The sequence below is a fragment of the Peromyscus eremicus genome, chromosome 3, assembly GCF_949786415.1.
Source record: "Peromyscus eremicus chromosome 3, PerEre_H2_v1, whole genome shotgun sequence".
NCBI lineage: Eukaryota > Metazoa > Chordata > Mammalia > Rodentia > Cricetidae > Peromyscus > Peromyscus eremicus.
In genome coordinates, this window is record NC_081418.1 from 48,281,014 (window position 1) to 48,300,437 (window position 19,424).

General features: G+C 39.2%; 1 protein-coding gene across 1 annotated transcript in view; it reads right to left on the reverse strand.

The window, feature by feature from the left end:
- Dgki (diacylglycerol kinase iota) overlaps positions 1 to 19,424 on the reverse strand; it is a 391,316-nt gene that overhangs the window by 134,941 nt on the left and 236,951 nt on the right. Inside the window, exons 17-19 of the mRNA XM_059257016.1 lie at positions 18,271 to 18,333; positions 13,962 to 14,035; positions 12,255 to 12,366 (exon numbers count right to left, since the gene is read on the reverse strand). Of these exons, the coding sequence (XP_059112999.1) occupies positions 12,255 to 12,366; positions 13,962 to 14,035; positions 18,271 to 18,333 (249 nt within the window). The remainder of the gene's footprint in view (positions 1 to 12,254; positions 12,367 to 13,961; positions 14,036 to 18,270; positions 18,334 to 19,424) is intronic.

Here is a 19,424-nt window from a genome sequence, read left to right on the forward strand (position 1 = left end):
ATATGGGTTCCTCCATCTCCGACACACTATGCGAGTCAAGAAGGAAGAAATTCTACCTAGATGACTGGTAGTAGCACCATGACCAGTTAGTTAGTTCACAACATCCCACTCAAGCTTTGGCAACCATTCTCTTTCCACAGAGCTATGTCATTAAGTTTTCTTGCTTTCCCCCCATTTCATCAAGAGTTAAACTGAACACCAGCATGCTGGAAAGTCCCACTATACTAGATGCTGTAGTAGCAACAGTAAGCAAGAATAATTCCCCCATGAGTGTCCATATAATTAAATACTTACAGAGGAACTAATCCCACCTCCCTTTCTTCAGATGGGAACTGACGGGTTTATTGTTATGATCTCTTTCAGTGCTAGTATTTTATGATTCTAGGTTGTGCCTATAATTCAAGGATACCATGTTCTCAAATACAACCTCCCCCCATCTAGAATTATCCCTCTTTCTTTCTCTCCATCTGCCATGGTACTAATGTCCAGTCATTGTCAAGGTAAAGTGGGACAATTAAGAAAGGCAGGGAGTTGATCTGAAAATTCTCCTTCTAGCTAATACATACAAGATTTAAAATTCACTAATAATTTTACTTATCTTGTGTTTGCAAATCCCCTTTTAATGACAAGATAAAGACTTAGAAAAATCTAAATACTCTTTCTCATTCGGAGTATTTGCATGCATGTGTGCCCTTTTCACCTTTGTTCAATAGACATAGATTCTAAGCAGTACTAACAGGTTGTGACTAAGGTCATAACAGGACAAAGAGGAAGAAAAATGCCCACTTGATTTCACAGCCTTTAGAGAGACATTAACCTTAGGATGTATGGCACAATTTAGAGAAAAATCTCTATGCTTTAGAGTTACTTGAAGAAATAATTGTTACTCTAAAATCTGTAATATCCTGAAAGCTAAAATAGTGACAGAATCAACAATACATCCTGAGAAGTGGGACACGCCAGATTTGTATAAATCTGGAAAGAAACACATCCTACGGACATTTTTGAACTCTCAACTGTTAGTATTCATCATTTATATTGGACATGTTTTGTATCTTGTAAAGGAAGAATTCAAAAAGTTAATGTTAAAACAATATGTACTAGATAACAATAAAACAGAATTTAGATTACATTCAATAAATTATCTACTCAGTAGATAATCAATAGAACTTGATATACAAAGAAGAAACTGTGATCCATACAGAAAGAAAAAATGAAATTATCTCACAGGAAAGCTTAGTAGCAAATTGGATCCTGCAGGAAGAAATGGGTCACAGAAGATGGAAACAGATCGATAGATAATACTGATCTCAGCAACACAGACAGGAATGTTCCACATTATCCCACTGTCTGTGAGACAGTAATTAGCAAACTCTTTAACTGAAACCATAGGAAAAGAATAACAGTGCAGACAGTATATGAACAAAAGTCAACCTTCAGTTTCATGAGAATCAATGCAACTAAAACAGACTGAATATAAAGAAAACCACTGCAGTGTGCAGAGCAATGCCCACGCCACCATCACCAAATGATACCCATGTTCTAACTGATCAAAACTATGAAACCCATACACAGCAAAAGCACATTTTCCAACATGAGTAAACAAAGGATGGGAAGGAAGGACAATTGCCCAGGTTTACTGGAGTGAGTGCCACATACTCACAAAGGCCTTGTAAGGGAAAAAGTGAGGTGAGAGGAGAGAGCCAATGAGAGGTGACATAAGAATCCAGAGCAGCAAAGATGGAGCCATCAGGCAAAGAATGCAGAAGACCATAACTCCACCTTTCACTACTACACCTTCGACTTCCATACAAACACATGTAAAAACCACAGCCACGTGACCTAAAGCCACTGCCTGTGGTACGGCCTGTTTACAGAATCGTGGAGACGGGAATCAGGCCTTCATACCCATAAGGGACTCCATCCAGCTTCGATGGACAGTTCCAATCTTTTGGTCAAGTATATGGCCTAGTAAAACCAAAAGTCACAAGCATGTAAAGGGGATAGGTAGAGTTGGAGGATGGGTTTGATAGGGATGGGGACAGAAAGGAGGTATTGTAGGACATGTGAAATTGTCAAGGAATAAAATTACTATAAAGGTGACTAAGCAAGACAGTGTACACTGACATAAAAATAAATGGATGGAAGGAAATAGAATTCAGGGAAAGATCCGGGACAATTCCTACAGAAGAGGAAACTTCACTCAGCAATAACACTAGAGAAAACAACAAATGTGTTTAATGGCGGAATACTACTTTGTATAACGCACAAAAGTTTTCTTGAGTTCAGTTACTTACTTAAACATGAAACCTTAAACTATAAATAATCAGGGAGACAATAAAGGAGAATGCTTTCCCAGAATAACTTGGAATCTATAAAGATTTTAAGTGTTGTGTTTGTGTGTGTGTGTGTGTGTGTGTGTGTGTGTGTAGCCCTAACACAAATTAAGCCTCATTTATAAAACTAAAGGTCTCAAAAGTGTTCAAGGCAAATCTTAGAGGAAGTAGGTTATTAGGGTGGGGTGGGAATGTTGAAAGACTAATGAAAATGATATAAATACAGTGTATTTGTGTACAAAATTCTCAAAAAAAAAATAAATAAAATAATGTTAAAAATGCATGTTCCTTAAAAGAGACATGAAGAACACACACCACACACACACACACACACACACACACACACACACACACACACACACACACAAACACAAAGCAGATAGGACATATTTGCAATAAATAAGTCTTTCAAAAGACTTGTATCTAGAGTATATCTCTTGCAACTCAATAATAAAGGGTGAACCACTCATAAACATGTACAAAACTATGGATTTTTTGAAAGACAAAGTGTAATAATGAAGATGTGCCTGTCCTTACTCATCTGTGTTGTTTAGGAGGCAATAACTATTTGTTCCAGAGTTCTGCAACGTCACAAGGCATATCTAACTCCTTCAGGCATTTGTTCTCCATCACCACTTTTATTATCTGTAGAGTTTTAAGCCTACAACAGCTCTTATCACTCAGCACATTATGAGTGTGTCAGTAAATATTAAAGAAAGTGGTTTTGTAATTTTTAGTAAGAGTTTTAAAAACATTTATAGCATTGAATCAATGCCTCCTTCCCTGGGGATTTGTCAAAACAACTTGAACTCAGAGAGTTCACACACAACATTAATTACAGGGTTGTTTATGACACTAAACATCAGAAACATGAAAGTTACATAAAGGAATGATTATTACATAAATTGTGATATGCTTATACAATAAAAACATAGTATGTCACTTGTAGTGCATTTTTGTGATAATGATTAAATACAAAGACAGCCACCATGGTATGTAGAACAATGCCTACTGCCATACTGATGTAATTGTGTGTGAACCTCTGTGTGGGTTTCCATTTGCTTTGTCATGACAAATCCCAGGAAAAAAGGTATTGAATCAATGACATTAAAAAAAAAAACTCTTAGAAAAATTATACCACTTTTAAAAATTTATGTTTGTTTTCAAACATAAAAACAAAGTTATTGAGAGGAAACACATTGGAATATGAGTAACTATCTGTAAGTGTTATGATTAGATCTGTTATTTTCACTTCAGTTCTTACACTTATGCATATCATAAAATGAGCAAACACTTAGCATTTCATTTTCTAAATAGTATAAGAGATCACATAATGTAGAAGAATAAAACCTCAGCCTGGGAATCTGTGTACTTTTTTTCAGACTGAACAACCCTTTGCTTTCCTCATTCAGAAATGTAAAAGAACTTACATATTTTAATGTCAATTGACAGAGAGACCAATGTGCTTTCTTCAAAGTTGAGGAGGCTAAAATCAGGCAGAATCACAAATGAGGGTCCCACTTCCTCCATATGAGTCATGCTTTGAACTGTCTTGAAAAGTTTTAAATTACTTAGAAACAAACTCAACATGAAAGGCCCTTCCCAACCATAATAGCAAAAAAAATTGTGGCAGAAACAAATACAAATTATAATGCCTGATTATGGGTTCTGTAAAACCCAAAAAGGCAATCAGGATACCCAGTACCAAATGAGGAATCATCTTAATTAGCAGGAATGCATCACAACCAACAGAGTGAATTGAAGATTTCTCTTTGAGGTTTGCAATTACAAGATAAACACTCTAAAAGAAATAGTTTTTTTTTTCCTATTCCAGTAATTCAATTTAAAAACTCTTTCCAAAAATCAGCTTGAGTTTCCTGTTCTTCGGATGTACTTAAATTATAAGCAATATACAAAAATATTTATTAGTTTATTGCATGACCTTAAAAATATGTAGCCTTTAATGACTTCAGACATGTCAATCTCTAAGAAAAAAATAATTTACAGCATAAAAGCTTGACCTAATAGTTAAGGTTTTAAATTATATTGAATATATTTTAAGTATACACACATACATATATATATACATATATATAAAGAGTACACATACTTTCGCCGGGCGGTGGTGGCGCACGCCTTTAATCCCAGCACTCGGGAGGCAGAGCCAGGCGGATCTCTGTGAGTTTGAGGCCAGCCTGGACTACCAAGTGAGTCCCAGGAAAGGCGCAAAGCTACACAGAGAAACCTTGTCTCGAAAAACCAAAAAAAAAAAAAAAAAAAAAAAAAAGAGTACACATAAATCGAAAAACCAAAAAAAAAAAAAAAAAAAAAAAAAGAGTACACATACTTTCAAGTACTCATACCATTTTGTTTAGACAGCCACCTTAAACACAAATTTACAATTTTATATAATTTACCTTCTTGAAAATATAATCAATAGACTAGCGTCAATGAATGGAAAAATTCAAGGACTAAACATAAAATTCTTTCATACTAAATGAAAAAAAAATACTACAATACTCTACCATTGGGTGAGTGATAGAGTTAGATGCATGTGAACATTCAGAAATACTCTGCCAGGGTTATTTAGAGCACACATACTGTTCAAAGCTATACAGCTCTTAATGAAATACTTAAACAGTTAAGCAGAATTAACTCCGTTTTTCCAAGGTAGGATTTTTGGCCTCGACGGCAACTACAGTTGCTAGGATTGGAGGTTCTATCACAGACTTGACACTACCCCGTGCAACACTGTCCCGTTCACACTGTGCAAAGAGGACACAATAGTCGGCCTGACTTAGGATTCCATTTCCTCTTCACCAAATCTCATATATTAATTTTCTCCCCTTCCCATCCCCACTAGCAACAGGATGTGAGAGAAGGGGGTTTGATAGACCCCACCAACACCATCTAACCTAGAGAGATCCCCTGACCTCCCGCCATGCATTTTCAGTTATCCTTTTTTAAGTATATGCTGCCTTCTTATGGGGATTTCAGAGCTCTGTTCCTTTGCAGTGCTGTTTTACAGTTTCTGCCTTGTTTAAAGTATTTATCCTTTGACTAATTGCCCCAAGTCACCTCCTAGGATTCATTGATGCTCTTCTCCCTTTCACAGTGGGTCACTACGTCCAAATAACTCTGGGACTCAACAGTCCCTTTCATCTTTGTGGCATCTTCCTCCTTCACACTTCTGGGATAGGCATCTTTTCACCCGGACACTGATGCCAATGTGATGATTTGTCTATTGAGTCCCAGCAGTAGAGATTCTGGATCCACTTCACATCAGCTTCCAGGCACAAGTGTGATCATGCCCAACCCTTTTGCCACAGCACCCCCATCAACAGCTTAAAGGACTGTTTCTTCCCTGCTTCTCCCCTGACTGCAGTTTTATTAATTATACAGTCTCTTAAGCCACCACTTGTAGCTCTCCATGTACACGTGCTCTCAGGCTGGTTGCCCTGATAGGCCACTGCATTCGAGAGAGTGTGCCTCCCTAGGAATCTTTGCTGGGAGTACACCGAGCAGGCACTGTTTGCTTCCAGTACTCCGCTCTAGTTTTCCCAACTCTTTCCTGGAAGTTGTTCCTTTATTCTTGGTCTTCCTCCATCATGGATGGAGCTGTGAACACCCCGAAGACAGGGCTTTTCTTTTGCCTCACTCCTTAGCCAGTTTTACCTAGTAGCATGTTATTTATGTGTGTGGCCCTTGTGAATTCACTAATATTTATAACTGACGCTAGATGGAAACAGAGGCTTTTTAATTATTCCTCTGAATTTATAAAATTGCGATCAATTAGAGGTGGCCATTATTATCCACTTCCTAAACGCTTCATGGCCTTTTATGATTCAACCCCAGAAGTTGCACAATATCACATTTGTGTGTGTGTGTGTGTGTGTGTGTGTGTGTGTGTATGTATATGAGAAAGGAAGAGAGAGAGAGAGAGGAGAGAGAGAGAGAGAGAGAGAGAGAGAGAGAGAGAGAGAGAGAGGACACATGTATGTATGAATGCACATGGAAACCAGACATAGGTTCTACTGGATATCTTCCTCTCTATTTTCTGAAACAGAGGCTTACATTGAACCTAGAGCTCACCCATTTGGTCCAACTGGCTGGCCAGCAAGGCTTATCACTCCTGCTCTTGCTTCCTTTGCCCTAGAATTACAGGCACATGTCAGCTCACCTAACATTTTACATAGCTGGGGATCTGAACTCCTGAGCCATCTCTCTAGCCTCCCACTCTCCTTGATCCATCAGCAAATTCATAGGCCCAACCAGACTCCAGGAGAAGACCACAGCCCCCAAACGCATGATGGGGTAGGTTTCTAAAAGTCCATTTTAAATCTACTCTCTGCCTGAGGATGCCAGTGGGCCAACTTGTTATGGTGAAAAGAAATAATGAAAATAGGAATGGGCTGTCCTGCCTAACTGTGTGAGTAAGTGACCAAAGAGAAGGTGGGAAGGAATTTCCCTTTCTTGAAATATTCCAATTGATAGATACAGCTCAGAACTAGTGTGCTGCTATTTTGCAAGGCTCAATTATTATTGGATCTAGTATCCACTAACATTACAAAAAAAAAAAAAAGATTGAGCCATATACTATCCACTTTTTTCTGGAAGAAAATTATGGCCTACAAAGCAGATTTGGGGTAAATACCTACGATTTGTTGAGTTCATAGACCCAACTCCAGGCTGAATTTTCCTGATCCATAATGATTAGGTCAGATGTTTTGAGTTTCAGAGGTATTCCTTTTTCTTATTTTTGGATTTTAGAATATTATGTAGACTTCAGCAGTTGAGCAGTCCTGGTATGAAAATCCAAAATGGTCTGAAATCAAAGGTTTTATTTGAAATGAACTACATTTAGACTCTGAAATGTCTGAATTCAGTCAATGAAAAACATTCAGACTTTGGACGTTTGGACTAGGTGTACTTCTCAAAACCATTTTGTAAGGACATGCATGTGGGAGAGAGGAACCAGAGAGGACAAAAGAACATCTTCAGTGATGCTTCAGGAAATTCAAACTCAAAAATGTCACAAAATGCTGACCTGGTTTGATCAATAAATAAATAAGCTATAATAAGAGTTAAGATGGAACTATAGAGACCTGGTAAACTTGTCAACTGGCCATAAGAAGGCAAATACTGCTTGAGATACCAGAAAGGCCGAGCACCAGGCAGATAGTTGGTCCTACCTGGATATAATGATTTTCACATAATATTAGTATGGCTTTTATTTATTAAAGTACATTGTCAAAAACCATTCTGAGATACTTGTGGGTTAGAATAACATAATGTGGGGTTCATTTCAAACTAAAACTAGGGAGAAGGACTTAAGATTGTGTATGAGTAGCGAATATAAAGGCTGAGTGCTGTGATACTTGGGGCTTTGTCCTATTATTTTGCCTGCTTTTTAGTTTATTCTTATTATGTATATGCCTGTGTGTCTATGTAGGGATGTGAGCATGTGAGCACAGGTACCTACAGAGGTAAGAAGCATCAGATCCTCCAGGAGCTAGAGTTTATATGGATGCTGGGAACTGATCTTGAGTCCTCTATAAGAGCAACACATGATCTTAACCTCCAAGGCATATCTCCAATACCTATTTTGTCTACTTTAAACTTAAAATCCTCATTAAAATATTTATTTAAAGAACATTTGAGAGTCTGGTAGATGGCTAAGTGGATAAACAGCTTGCTATGCAAGCCTAAAGGCCAGAGATCAGATCCCAGCACCCATATTATATGCTAGGGCAGGTGCAGTAGCCTGTTGGTGGTCCATTGCTCAGGAGACAGGGGACTCTTCAGAATGAGCTGGTTATTTAAAGTAGCCAAATCAAGAAACTCATGAGTCAGCAAGAAACTCTGCCTCAGGAAACAAGGTGGAGAGCAAGTGAGAAAGACATCCAAAGTCAACCTCTGTACTCCACATAGTCATGTACAAATGTAAACCCACACATGTGAACACTCATACACACACAGACACACAAACACACACACACACACACACACACACACACACACACACACACAGTTTAAAAATAAATAAATAAAACATTTGAATAAGTCCTCAGAGACACTGAATAGAATGAAAACCCAGATCAATTCTCCAGAGCATCCTCTGTTCCTATGTTCTGGCCCTTTCCTTCTGCTTCATCTGTTGCCCCCTAACTGCTCATCTATATTTATGCACCATTAAACCATTTCCCCACTGACGACTATGGTTTCTCACATTTTCACATATTTATAAATTCCTCTTTTTCCTGAGTACTGAATCCCATTCATTCGGTCAGCTGTATTTAGACACACACAGGTTAGACCTGGTACACTGCAGGGGTGGAAATCCACCATTTGCCTCTCCTAACCCTCTATTCTCCCTACTCTTCCTTCTGCCCTATCAAGCTGGTACATCTGGATTATATCTGTGGCTCCCCCATCTTCTACTTCTAGAGGACCACTGGGGACAATATAGTGACTGTGACAAAGGGGTTGTCTTTATAATACAGCCCTTTTCCTACCTACTTGGCAAGTTGGTATCAAAAGACTTCCCCTTCCTTGGTACCCTGTGTTATAAATGATGCTTATTTGACATTGCATCTTCACCTAAGGGTAAACCAGGGTAATATGAGTAAAGAGTCCCACCATTAAACTACCAGTTAACTACTCAGTTTCTATCTGCTGCATCTTTCCTATTCAGATGTTAATTATACAATCATAAACAAAACCACCAAAAAAAAGAAGAAGAAAAGACTATATTAAGATCCTGATGCAGATAAAGCAGGAGAAAACTAGCCATGGGACACTGTAAAGAAAGTCCACACATGTAACCGCTTAGTGTTGCAAAAGAGGCAAAGGATACTCAAAGCTCTGCTTTACTGCGGAGTTCTTGATCCAGGAAGGAAGCAAGGATGGGAACAGTGCTGGAGAATCAAAGAGAAATCCCTGACTCTAGAGGCCAGGTGTGGTGGTTTAAATGTCCCCCAGAGATTCATGGATTCTAGGACTTGGTCCCCAGTTGGTGGAACTATGTGAGGGGTTTATGGAATCCTAAGAAAACACAGTGTTGCTGGTAGAAGTATGTCACTGGGGGCGGGCCTTGAGAGTTTCTATCTCTGTCCTGCTTCCTGTTTCCTCTTTCTGTTTCCTGTGCAAGGATAAAAATATCATCATCCAGCTTCCTGCTCTGGCTGTTCTGCCATTCCTTCCCTGCCATGATGAACTCTGTTGCTCAGGAACCATTAGCTAAAATAAACTCTTTCTTCCTTAAGTTGCTTTTGGTCATGGTATTTTAACACAGGAAAAGTAGCAAATACACCAGCTAATGGTATAAACCTTAATCTTGAGCACAGAGAGAAAGCATGGAAAATTCCCTTAGGCCACTCAGGCCCTAGTAAAAGACCATCATCACCCAGATAATTCCTGATCCCTTCTACCTCACAGGTAGCACGATGAAGCTGTGGTATATGGTAACTACTCAACCAACTTTCACCAGATCAAGGTATAAGTAAGTAAAAAAAAAAAAAAAACACACAGGAGGGCTGTTTGGGGAGGTATATTATATACCAGCACAGCCTTGTCACCTCGAATAATTTTTCCTTGCACACATACTTTCTGAATTTAATCCTGTTTTATCCTTTTTATTAGCTTAGAAAGCCTTGGTGATAAAGAATGTTCTATGAACATCATCTCTCAAAAGCAAATCCACAGCATACTTTCTTTCTTTTATCCAACTCCCTCCTTCTCAGAAGCTGAATTTTCAGCTTGCCTGCCCTGATATCTTCCCTTTCAAATGCTAATGAAAAGGTAAGTCTCACCTTTAGGGACATTATCAATTGAAATGACAGATTCTTGCCATATAGTCACAATAGGTTATTGTGCTAAAGCACTTTAATTTGAGGTTATTGAGGAAGAAACCATTGTCATTCACAAGATGGGTAAAATGAGGTCTATGTTAATTGTCAAGTTGACAATCTATAACCATCTGGGAGACATATTTCTGGGCATTCCTCTTGGGTAACTATCTTGTGATTACATTAATTGAGGTAGGAAGACCCATCTATAACCAGGGGCACCATTCCTTGGCTAGGATCCTGGGCAACACAAAGTAGAGAAAGGAGTTGAGTAGCAGCATGCATTTACTGCCCTCTGCTTCCTTACTGTGGATGCAGTGTGACCACCAGCATTAAGGTTCTGCTGCTTTTGCTTCTCTGCCATGATAGACTTTACCCTTGAACTATAAGCCAAAGCAAACACTTTTCCCTAGAGTTCCTTCTGCCAGGGGGTTTTATCCCAGCAATGGGAAAAGAAATTAAGACAGCTGTGTTTTTGTTTATTAAAGCAGAATGCAACCTTCTGATCTTTCACAGATAGGGGCTAGCACAAGCTATCCTATCCCAAAGATACAAGTGGGGGCTTTATTTTGATTTGCTGCACAAACTATGAGTTTATGTAATAATTTATGTAATACAACTGCTGTGGGATGTTCTGTATGTTAAATGTGTTGCCCTGATTGGTTAATAAATAAAACACTGATTGGCCAGTAGCCAGGCAGCAAGTATAGGCAGGACAAGGAGAGAGGAGAATTCTGGGAACAGGAAGGCTGAACCAGAGAGACGCTCCCAGCCGCCGCCGTGAGAAGATGTTAAGATACCTGTAAGCCACGAGCCACGTGGCAACTTATAGATTAATAGAAATGGGTTGATTTAAGATATAAGAACAGTTAGCAAGAAGCCTGCTATGGCCATACAGTTTACAAGTAATATAAGTCTCTGTGTGTTTACTTGGTTGGGTTTGAGTAGCTGCAGGACTGGCGGGTGAGAAAGATTTGTCCTGACCATGGGCCAGGCAGGACCAGAAAAACTCTAGCTATATACAACATAAAATAAGTTGTTTCTATAACTCTTAATTGGTCAACCCTAATTGAATAAGTTGAACTATTTGGATGGACTTACACTATAAATCCAGTTTTTAATATATTGAAATATGAAGAGCTGTGGATACTGTAGCAACTGAACAGTACTAAGGTGATTATAATGGTGTCTTTTTTGTCTGTAAGTATTTTGTGGCAATCCATACACTCATCTCATGCTAAATAAACAAGATGAAATTGGATGTAAATAACTAGTTTTTAAGTTAAATCTTCATTTCCTTAGTGAGGCAGGAAAAGCATCAATCAGTTGCTGTGGTTTTTTTTGTGTTAATGCTGTGCTACCTCTGTGCCATGATAGCTTCATAAGCACAAAATGTCATATTTCCTAGAAAATAAAACAGAATCAAACTGATGTATTATTGAAGTTCAGATGATTGCGAATAGATTTTCAGACTTAATTCATGTTTATCCTAAGCATTTCTGTACTATGTAGAGTTTATCTGTTGGTAAACCAAGAGAAAAAAATTGTATTTGAAAATATTTCTTTTCATACAATGTAGCCTGACCAGTTTTTCCTACACCCAACTCTTCCCAGATTCTACCCACCCATCCAAATCCATACCCTTTCTCTCTCATTAGTAAACAAACAGACATTTAAAACTACAAAATAAAATAAAAAGAAAAGCATGAAATAAACATAAAAAAGCCAAAGAAAAACACAAGAAACAAATACAGATGCAGAGACACACACATTTGCACACAGAGAAATCCATAAAAACACAAAACCAGAAACCATAATATATAAGAAAAGACCTGTTAAGGTAAAAAAACCAAAATGCTCAGACAAAGTATTATGAAACAAAAAACCCTCCAAGTACTATTGATTCAGTTTTGTGTTACCATCTACTGCTGGGCATGAGGCCTGCCCTTGAGTGTGGTCTGTACAGGCAGAGAGACACCAATGGAGAAAACCAATTTTTCATTTGTGAGCAGTTACAATATATTTGTAGCTTACACATAAGGGTTTTTAGTAAAATTGAGAAATTGCTCACCAAAGAGGCCATGGTGAATCCGATGACTTCAATGTAGCCGTCATCGTGACGCTGGGGTTCAAAATCATGGTGATCTCCGGGATTTCCCCAAGGCATTGTGCCAGCACAATATCTGCAGACAAGGTCAGCATCAGTTAGAGTCCTCATTCTTCTCCTGATTAGCTCTAGGAATTAACTGTGAGTTAAAGTACACATGCACCAAGGTCGCACACAGTATGCTCATGACTACACGGGGGGGGGGGGGGGGGGGGGTTATGATTCTGGGTCAGTTTATAAATAAACTTTTAAAAATTATTTCTTGTGAAGCTCGATGTTTACTAAATATAAGAACAGTTTGCTGTTCTTGATGCATACCTTCAATTATGAAAAAATGAACTTATCTCCAAAATATCATAACCTTGCAAAAATAAGCCACAATTTTACAACAAAAGCATCCTGTTGCACCCATCTTTCCCTTCCATCATTATTTGCCAACATTTCTCACTCTAGGGTTCATGTTTTCTACATCGTGAGTTATCTTTAATAATTGAATAATAGTCTTAAAGGAAGAAAAATTCATGCTAATATAAAAGAGGACATGGACTAAGGTGGTAGCATTTACCACTACATATAAAATTAAGACAAGAAATTCCCACAGGAAAAGAATAAATGAAAATTACTTTAAATAAGTAAATAAAAGATAAGAAATCAAATATGCTAGGCATGGAGGTGTATGCCTGCTGTTACAGCACACAAGAGGCCAAGGGAGAAGGACTGTGAACTGTCTAGAGAGATCCTCTCTCAAAAGAAATGGAGGGAAAGAGAAAGGGGAGATGAGAGGGATGAGGCTAGGAAGGGAAAAAAGAAAATAAAATGGTAAAATCGGAGAAGCAGACACATAAGGGGGGAGGGTCAGGAGTAAAGAGGAAAATATGATGGGGGCATTACCAGCTAGTATTTCCTCCAAATCTGAAAGCCTGCCACTAAACCCACGTGGACCCATGCTCCTAAACAGGCTTGGAACTGAGTGTACTGAGTACTGCCAGGAGTGACCTGGAGACCTTGATAGGCTTTCCTAGACATAAATTTCTATAGATCTCTCATTGTCCTTGAATTCAGCAAAGGTCAGCATATCTGCAGATTGCTGTCTGAGTTGGTAGCAAATAATGAAGGGTGATAGGCCTGTGCCTTCCAACATCTTGGCTTGGGAACCTAGAATCGAATTGTATGCCACTGAAGTAATATGCTTCTTTTAAAAATAGTCAGTCCTAAGTGTTCCTTTCTCATGGTGCGTAATAGTTCTAAAGAGCATTTAAACCCTGTCTGCAACATGCCTCTCTGATGGATTCTAGCATCTGGCAGAGAAATCCATACTCATCTGGCTGGATGCATTCCTAACAGCTTTGGAGAGACTGAAAGCAGGGTTCTATTCCCATCTGCCTTCCTGGAGGCTGTGGGGTGGGTGTGGGGCAGTTACGAGAACCAAGTTCGAGAAAAGGGCCTGAGTCTCTCAAGGCTGGGAGAATATCAATAATGAATTCTACATCATGGACAAAACCTCCCACCAAAGGGAACAAGTCAAGCAGAAGAAAATCAGCAGACATGGGACCTTTGACAGGACATTAAAATTAGGGATTTCATGGGCTGGATGTTTCACTTATGAAATCTGATGCCCCAAGTCAAACAGAGTTTCCATCAAACAAAGGCAAAGGTGTCAAAAGAGCTTACCTGGGTATATTTAAAAATACTATACACTGGAACTTCAGGTCCTGGATCTTTGGGGTGAGATCTGTCCCGTCACACTGCAGCAACCAAAGCAGAGAAAGCAGGGCTTCTGAAGCAGTCATGAGTCTGAGAGCCTCATCCAAGAAAACTGGTTGACAGCAGCATAGAGGATGGAATTCTTTCCCTTGCCCCCGAGGGAATGCCTGCTACTAGGACTGAAATTTACACTGAGTCTAACTAGTAGGGCTTCACTTTGGTTTTGATCTGATTTTATATAAAATAAAACTTTCATTTGACCAGAACAATTTTTTGGCTGTTCCAATATTTAAAGCAGACACTGTCACCCATTGCCTTGAACTATTATTATTAGACATTTAGACAGACAGTGCTAACATTTAAAGACCACACACACTTCAAAGATGAAGTCTCAAGTGAAGCCAGCAGCATTCCCACTGTAATCAATTGATCCAAACACAGAATGAACGTGGCCATTTGTTTCCTTTCCCGCCTGAGATAACGTTTATTTTGAAACGGGGAAACACGTTGTGAATACATTATCTGAAAGATTTCCAGGAGTCTGTTCTAAATCGGTATCCCCTGTCCCAGATCCTCTTCTGTTTGCTCCAGGGTGAAGCCTGTGTCCCAGATGTAGGAGTTCATAAGCTCCTGTACACATGTGACTGTGTATACTAACACTGGGTCAAGAAGACAAAATGGTGTCAAGTGATTTGCTCTCACAAGTCTAATCTCTTACCGAACTGGACGGCACTTCTGAGATTAAACTGTTGGAGTTTGGACATGACCTCGGTTTCAAGGGGCCCCTTGATCATTGGCCTCAGTAGCCTTGACCTCAGCTTCCTTGATCACCTGGTATTTCCCCCAGAAGTTCTGTCCTCCAGCCAGTCTCAAAAAAAAAGTCTCCATTCCCCTTTCTCCATCTCCACAGATGACAAGGTCCAGAAGAGAGGTCTAATCAGAGTCAAGGACACAGTGCCACCACGGAAAGCCATCTTTTCAGCTGGCTTTCTCCCCACTAAACCCCTGCGTCCCAGAATTCCACTGGTTTATTTTCTTTGGGAAGGGGGACTAAAGCATTCCAAAGCTCACCACAATTTTGAGACTCTTGGAGCAGAGTTTCAGTCTAAGCATAATGATTTTGCAAGCAGTCTAGGTTGCTTTGAAGCACCACATTCTTCTCCCACCTGATCTGAATACACTCCAATTTTCGTAAATGGTGTCAAAAACAATTCCTGGGAAATAATATGGCCCTAAATTAAATATTTCCAAAAGTAATTTAGAATGAAATAAAGTTCTAGATAGTGACCAAAGATGTTTTAGAGTACCCCCAATAACCTAAAATCTTCCAAATCACTTAAGGGCTTCAAGCAGATCTATAGATGACTATGTCCATGAAGAAAGCAGAGTAATTTTATTCAAATGATCAAAGTTCAAGAGTGTAAACAACAACAACAAAAGCCCTACATTCAAAATATAGGGTGCTATACTCAACTGCTACATACATTACAGAAAAAAATACTATAGTAAATACTACTGAACTTGGACCCAAACTCATTTTTAAATGTTCTAGCCTTTCCTCCTGGGAAATATGTCAGTGAGAGCTCATCAAATTATTTAAAGATGTATACCATACAATGTGTAATATTTTACTATTTTTACATATTTATGCATGAAAATGTACAGTTCTCTAGAACATCAGTAATCAGTGTTTTTCCTAATTCAAACACACAGAAGGGAAGACATCTGCTTGCAAAATATGGTTCTGTACCTATTCTCATGTGTTGATAAATCAAACAACGGACAATAAATAGTGTTATATGTAATGTTTTCTAAGTGCTTGGTGCTTTCTTGGTCTAGAATTATAACCACCTGACTTCCATATTCCATCCAAGACACTGACTTCACCTGTGACAAGGATAAGATGGCCTGTTTTCTATACATCTGATACAGTTAGGCTGTGAAGTATCCCTCAAAAAGGCTCATGTGTTAGAGCCTTGTGCCCAAGCTGGTGGCACCATTGAGGTGTGACTGGGTCATGAGCATGCTGCTGTGTTGCTACGTTCACACTGAATGAGATGTTGGGGGTGGGGCCTACTTGGTAGAAGTAGTTCACTCAGGGCTTGCCTTGATGGATGCATCTTGTCCTGGCCAGTCATTCATCAGTCAGCATCTCTCTATCCTTCTCCTTCCTCTCTTTTCCTTTCCTTCTTCTACCCATCCTCCCTTCTTGGCCACCATGAAGTGAGCAGCTTTGCTCCCCTGACCCCAAATCCCTTCCACATGAGCAGCTCTGTTCCCCCATACCCCAAATCCCTTCCACATGAGAATCTCTGTTCCCCTCACTCTGATCTCTTCCACCATGAGGCTGTGCCTCACCCCAGGGCCACAAACAACACTGCATTGTACAGGAGCTGAAATGCCCTGAAGGGATGCCAAGGTTTAGCTAACACCAGCTATACTTAACCCTTGTCTTGGCTGACTTAAGGGGTTTGTCTTCCATGCATATTTTGCTACAGGTGACAGACTTTATGTTATCATAAGCAATTGAAATCATACAGTGTTCTGAGTACTCATGGTTACAATGAAAAGACTTTGAAACTCTACAGTAAAAATTAGTAAGAGTTTCAAAGCAGGGCTCATATTAATGCTGATACAGCAGCAACAGCAGTTTTGCAAATGTTTGCCTATCAGATTTCTGCAATTTTTCCCCTTTTCCTCCTCTTTTGAGACAGGTTCTCACGAAGCTGTCCAGGCTGGCTGCTGGCCTTGAATTTACATCCCTTCCAGCTCAGCCTTCCAAACAGTTGGGACAACTGACAGAAGCCACTGTGCCCAGCCTAGCATTCTGAAAACAAACCTTGCATCCTGTAAGAATGAGTAAGTCATTTCTACTACATGAGCACTGTATATACTAGTTTATTAACATTGGAAACATCATCAGTGCCCCACAAAATATCATCCTATTACAATCCATAGTTGTTTTATTTTCAGTGATCATTTCTCTTTTTTTATTTAATATAGAAGCAGCTAGCATGTTATTTAAACGTTTGCTGGACTTGGCAGTGCATGCCTGTAATCTCAATACATGGGAAGTGGAGAAACAGATCAGAAGTTCAAGGCCATTTTAGCTAAATAGCAAGTTGGAGGTTAGAATGAGCTACAAGAGGCACTGTCTCAACAAACTACGAAGAACCATCTAGAAGCATATATATCTCATTTTATAAACATAAATGTGGATATCATGAACAGGACTGCCACTTAAATGCTAAAAACTGCTTTTCATTTTAACTGTCTCATTCTCCTCTACCAATTGTCTAAATCTCAATAACCTAGTATCATGTATTCTCTTTACTTTCATATATATATATATATACTATATATATATATATATATATATATATATATATGTGTGTACCCATACACATGCAGGAACACACACATGTTCTGTTTCATTACCTGCCTGGTGATAGATGGAGTCCCTGCCATATTTCTCCATAGATGTATTTTTTTTAATCATCCAGCCTCATTTTCATCCTTACAACCATGCAAATCAAAACTATATTCATTTCTTCATAATCTTGGTTATTACAAGAAACAGTTTGTTTTTCTTAACTGATTTATGATATATCAGAATGTACCACCTAGACAAAGATAATTTAATCTCTCTTTTGCCTCCAATAGAGACATAACTTGAGCTACAGACTTAAAAAGAAATAGCAGGAAACATCCACTCAGTGTGAGGAACCTTGACCAGGCTGGAGAGCAAAGTCAGGATAAAATCATTGTTTGTTCTAAAATGGAGACTCCTCAGAAAGATCTGGAACAATTGCTGGCTAAGCATTTGTTTACACTGGAAGAGCCAGCTCACGGCTTTTCTTCCAGGAAGATTTTCTGAATCCTATTCTAAGTAGGATTACAATTCAAAATGAAAGATGAAGCAGAGATTCCTGGTCAGAATGTGTTTGTGTGTGTGTGAGTGGGTTGAATATTGTGCCCTCACGTCAAATGTCTATGATTATCCAGTGTTCTGTATTACGAGTGAATAGGGGCCTATGAGTCTGCAGTGATTATGTGTCCTTCTCCAAGATTTCCTCAGGAGTAAAAAAAAAAAGTCTTTATTTCACTCTAGCAACTAAGAGAGAGACTGATACATGGTGAGAATACATATACATGGTCGAATGAGCTCCCCTACACGATTTGTAAACTATTTGCAGCCCAGGGATTAATATGCTGGCATGGGGGGGGCATCCATAGTCACATGCAAATTAAATGAACATATACAGTCAATACTCACGACAACTTTGACGTGTTTGGATAGATCTCTAGAACTTCTCTGTAGGAAGTCAGAAAAGGCTGCCTACACCACAAGGGAGAGAAGAAGTCTTTGTTACACGGTTTCCACCAAATCCTTGCTTTAATATGATAGACTGTTCCCCGAGATTCCAAACTATGAAAAATATATATAACAAATTCTCCTTTGGTTTAACCCAAGGTAAAATAGGGTAGTGTCTGTGGAAATCTGTGTTTTCTGACTATAATCTATAATAAAATTTAAGATTATAGGAGGATACAGAAAAAGTGGGTGGTACCCAGAGTCACTGGGAATCCAATGCTAAGATCACCTTTAACCTCCCCCAAGAATGCTCTATACTGCCCCTTGCATTTTAACTCCTACCCAGTGCTATCCATTTAAGCTGCACGTTATTGATACATTCAGTGTCTTCTGTTTTCATCTCTACTCATTCCCAGGAATGTCCCTGAAGAGTAAAGAAACCCCACCCCACCCCCGCCCTGCTGTCTCATAGGTGTTTCCACAAAAAGCTCCATGTTCTGTCAATTTCTCAACCAAGGTCACTGGGTACACACCCTGCTAAAAACTATATCCTGAGCTAAGATTGTCTGTGATGGATGGTATTAGCTATAAACTTAACCCAGTCTACAATCACCTGGGAGAGGACTTTCAGTGAGGGATTGTCTAGATTAAGTTGGCCTGTGCACTCATGGCTGTGGGGGGTTGTCTTGATTAGTGGAAAGACAGGTTCAGTGTGGGTGGCACCTTTCCCTGGGCAGGGGATCCTGGATTGTAAAGGGGTGGAGAATCAGTATAAGCGTGTGTGTGCACTCATTCCTTGCTCTCTGCTCTTGATTGTGGATGTGTGGTGACCAGCTGCTTCAACTTCCTGCCACCTTGACCTCCCCCAGTAACAGAATGTAACCTAGAATTGTAAATCAAATGAATACTTTCTCCTTTAAATTGCCTTCTGTCCAGATATATTATTTCAGAAACAGGAAACAAACTAAAACTCTGTATGTTTTTGTCTATCTATTTTTCCCAATCTCTTCATTAATATCTGTTTCATATTGCTCCCTAAAAGTCAATGACTCTTGTAGCATCTTAGGACCTTAAAATTCAATCATAGTCAACACCAACCCCTTTGCTGACCACTC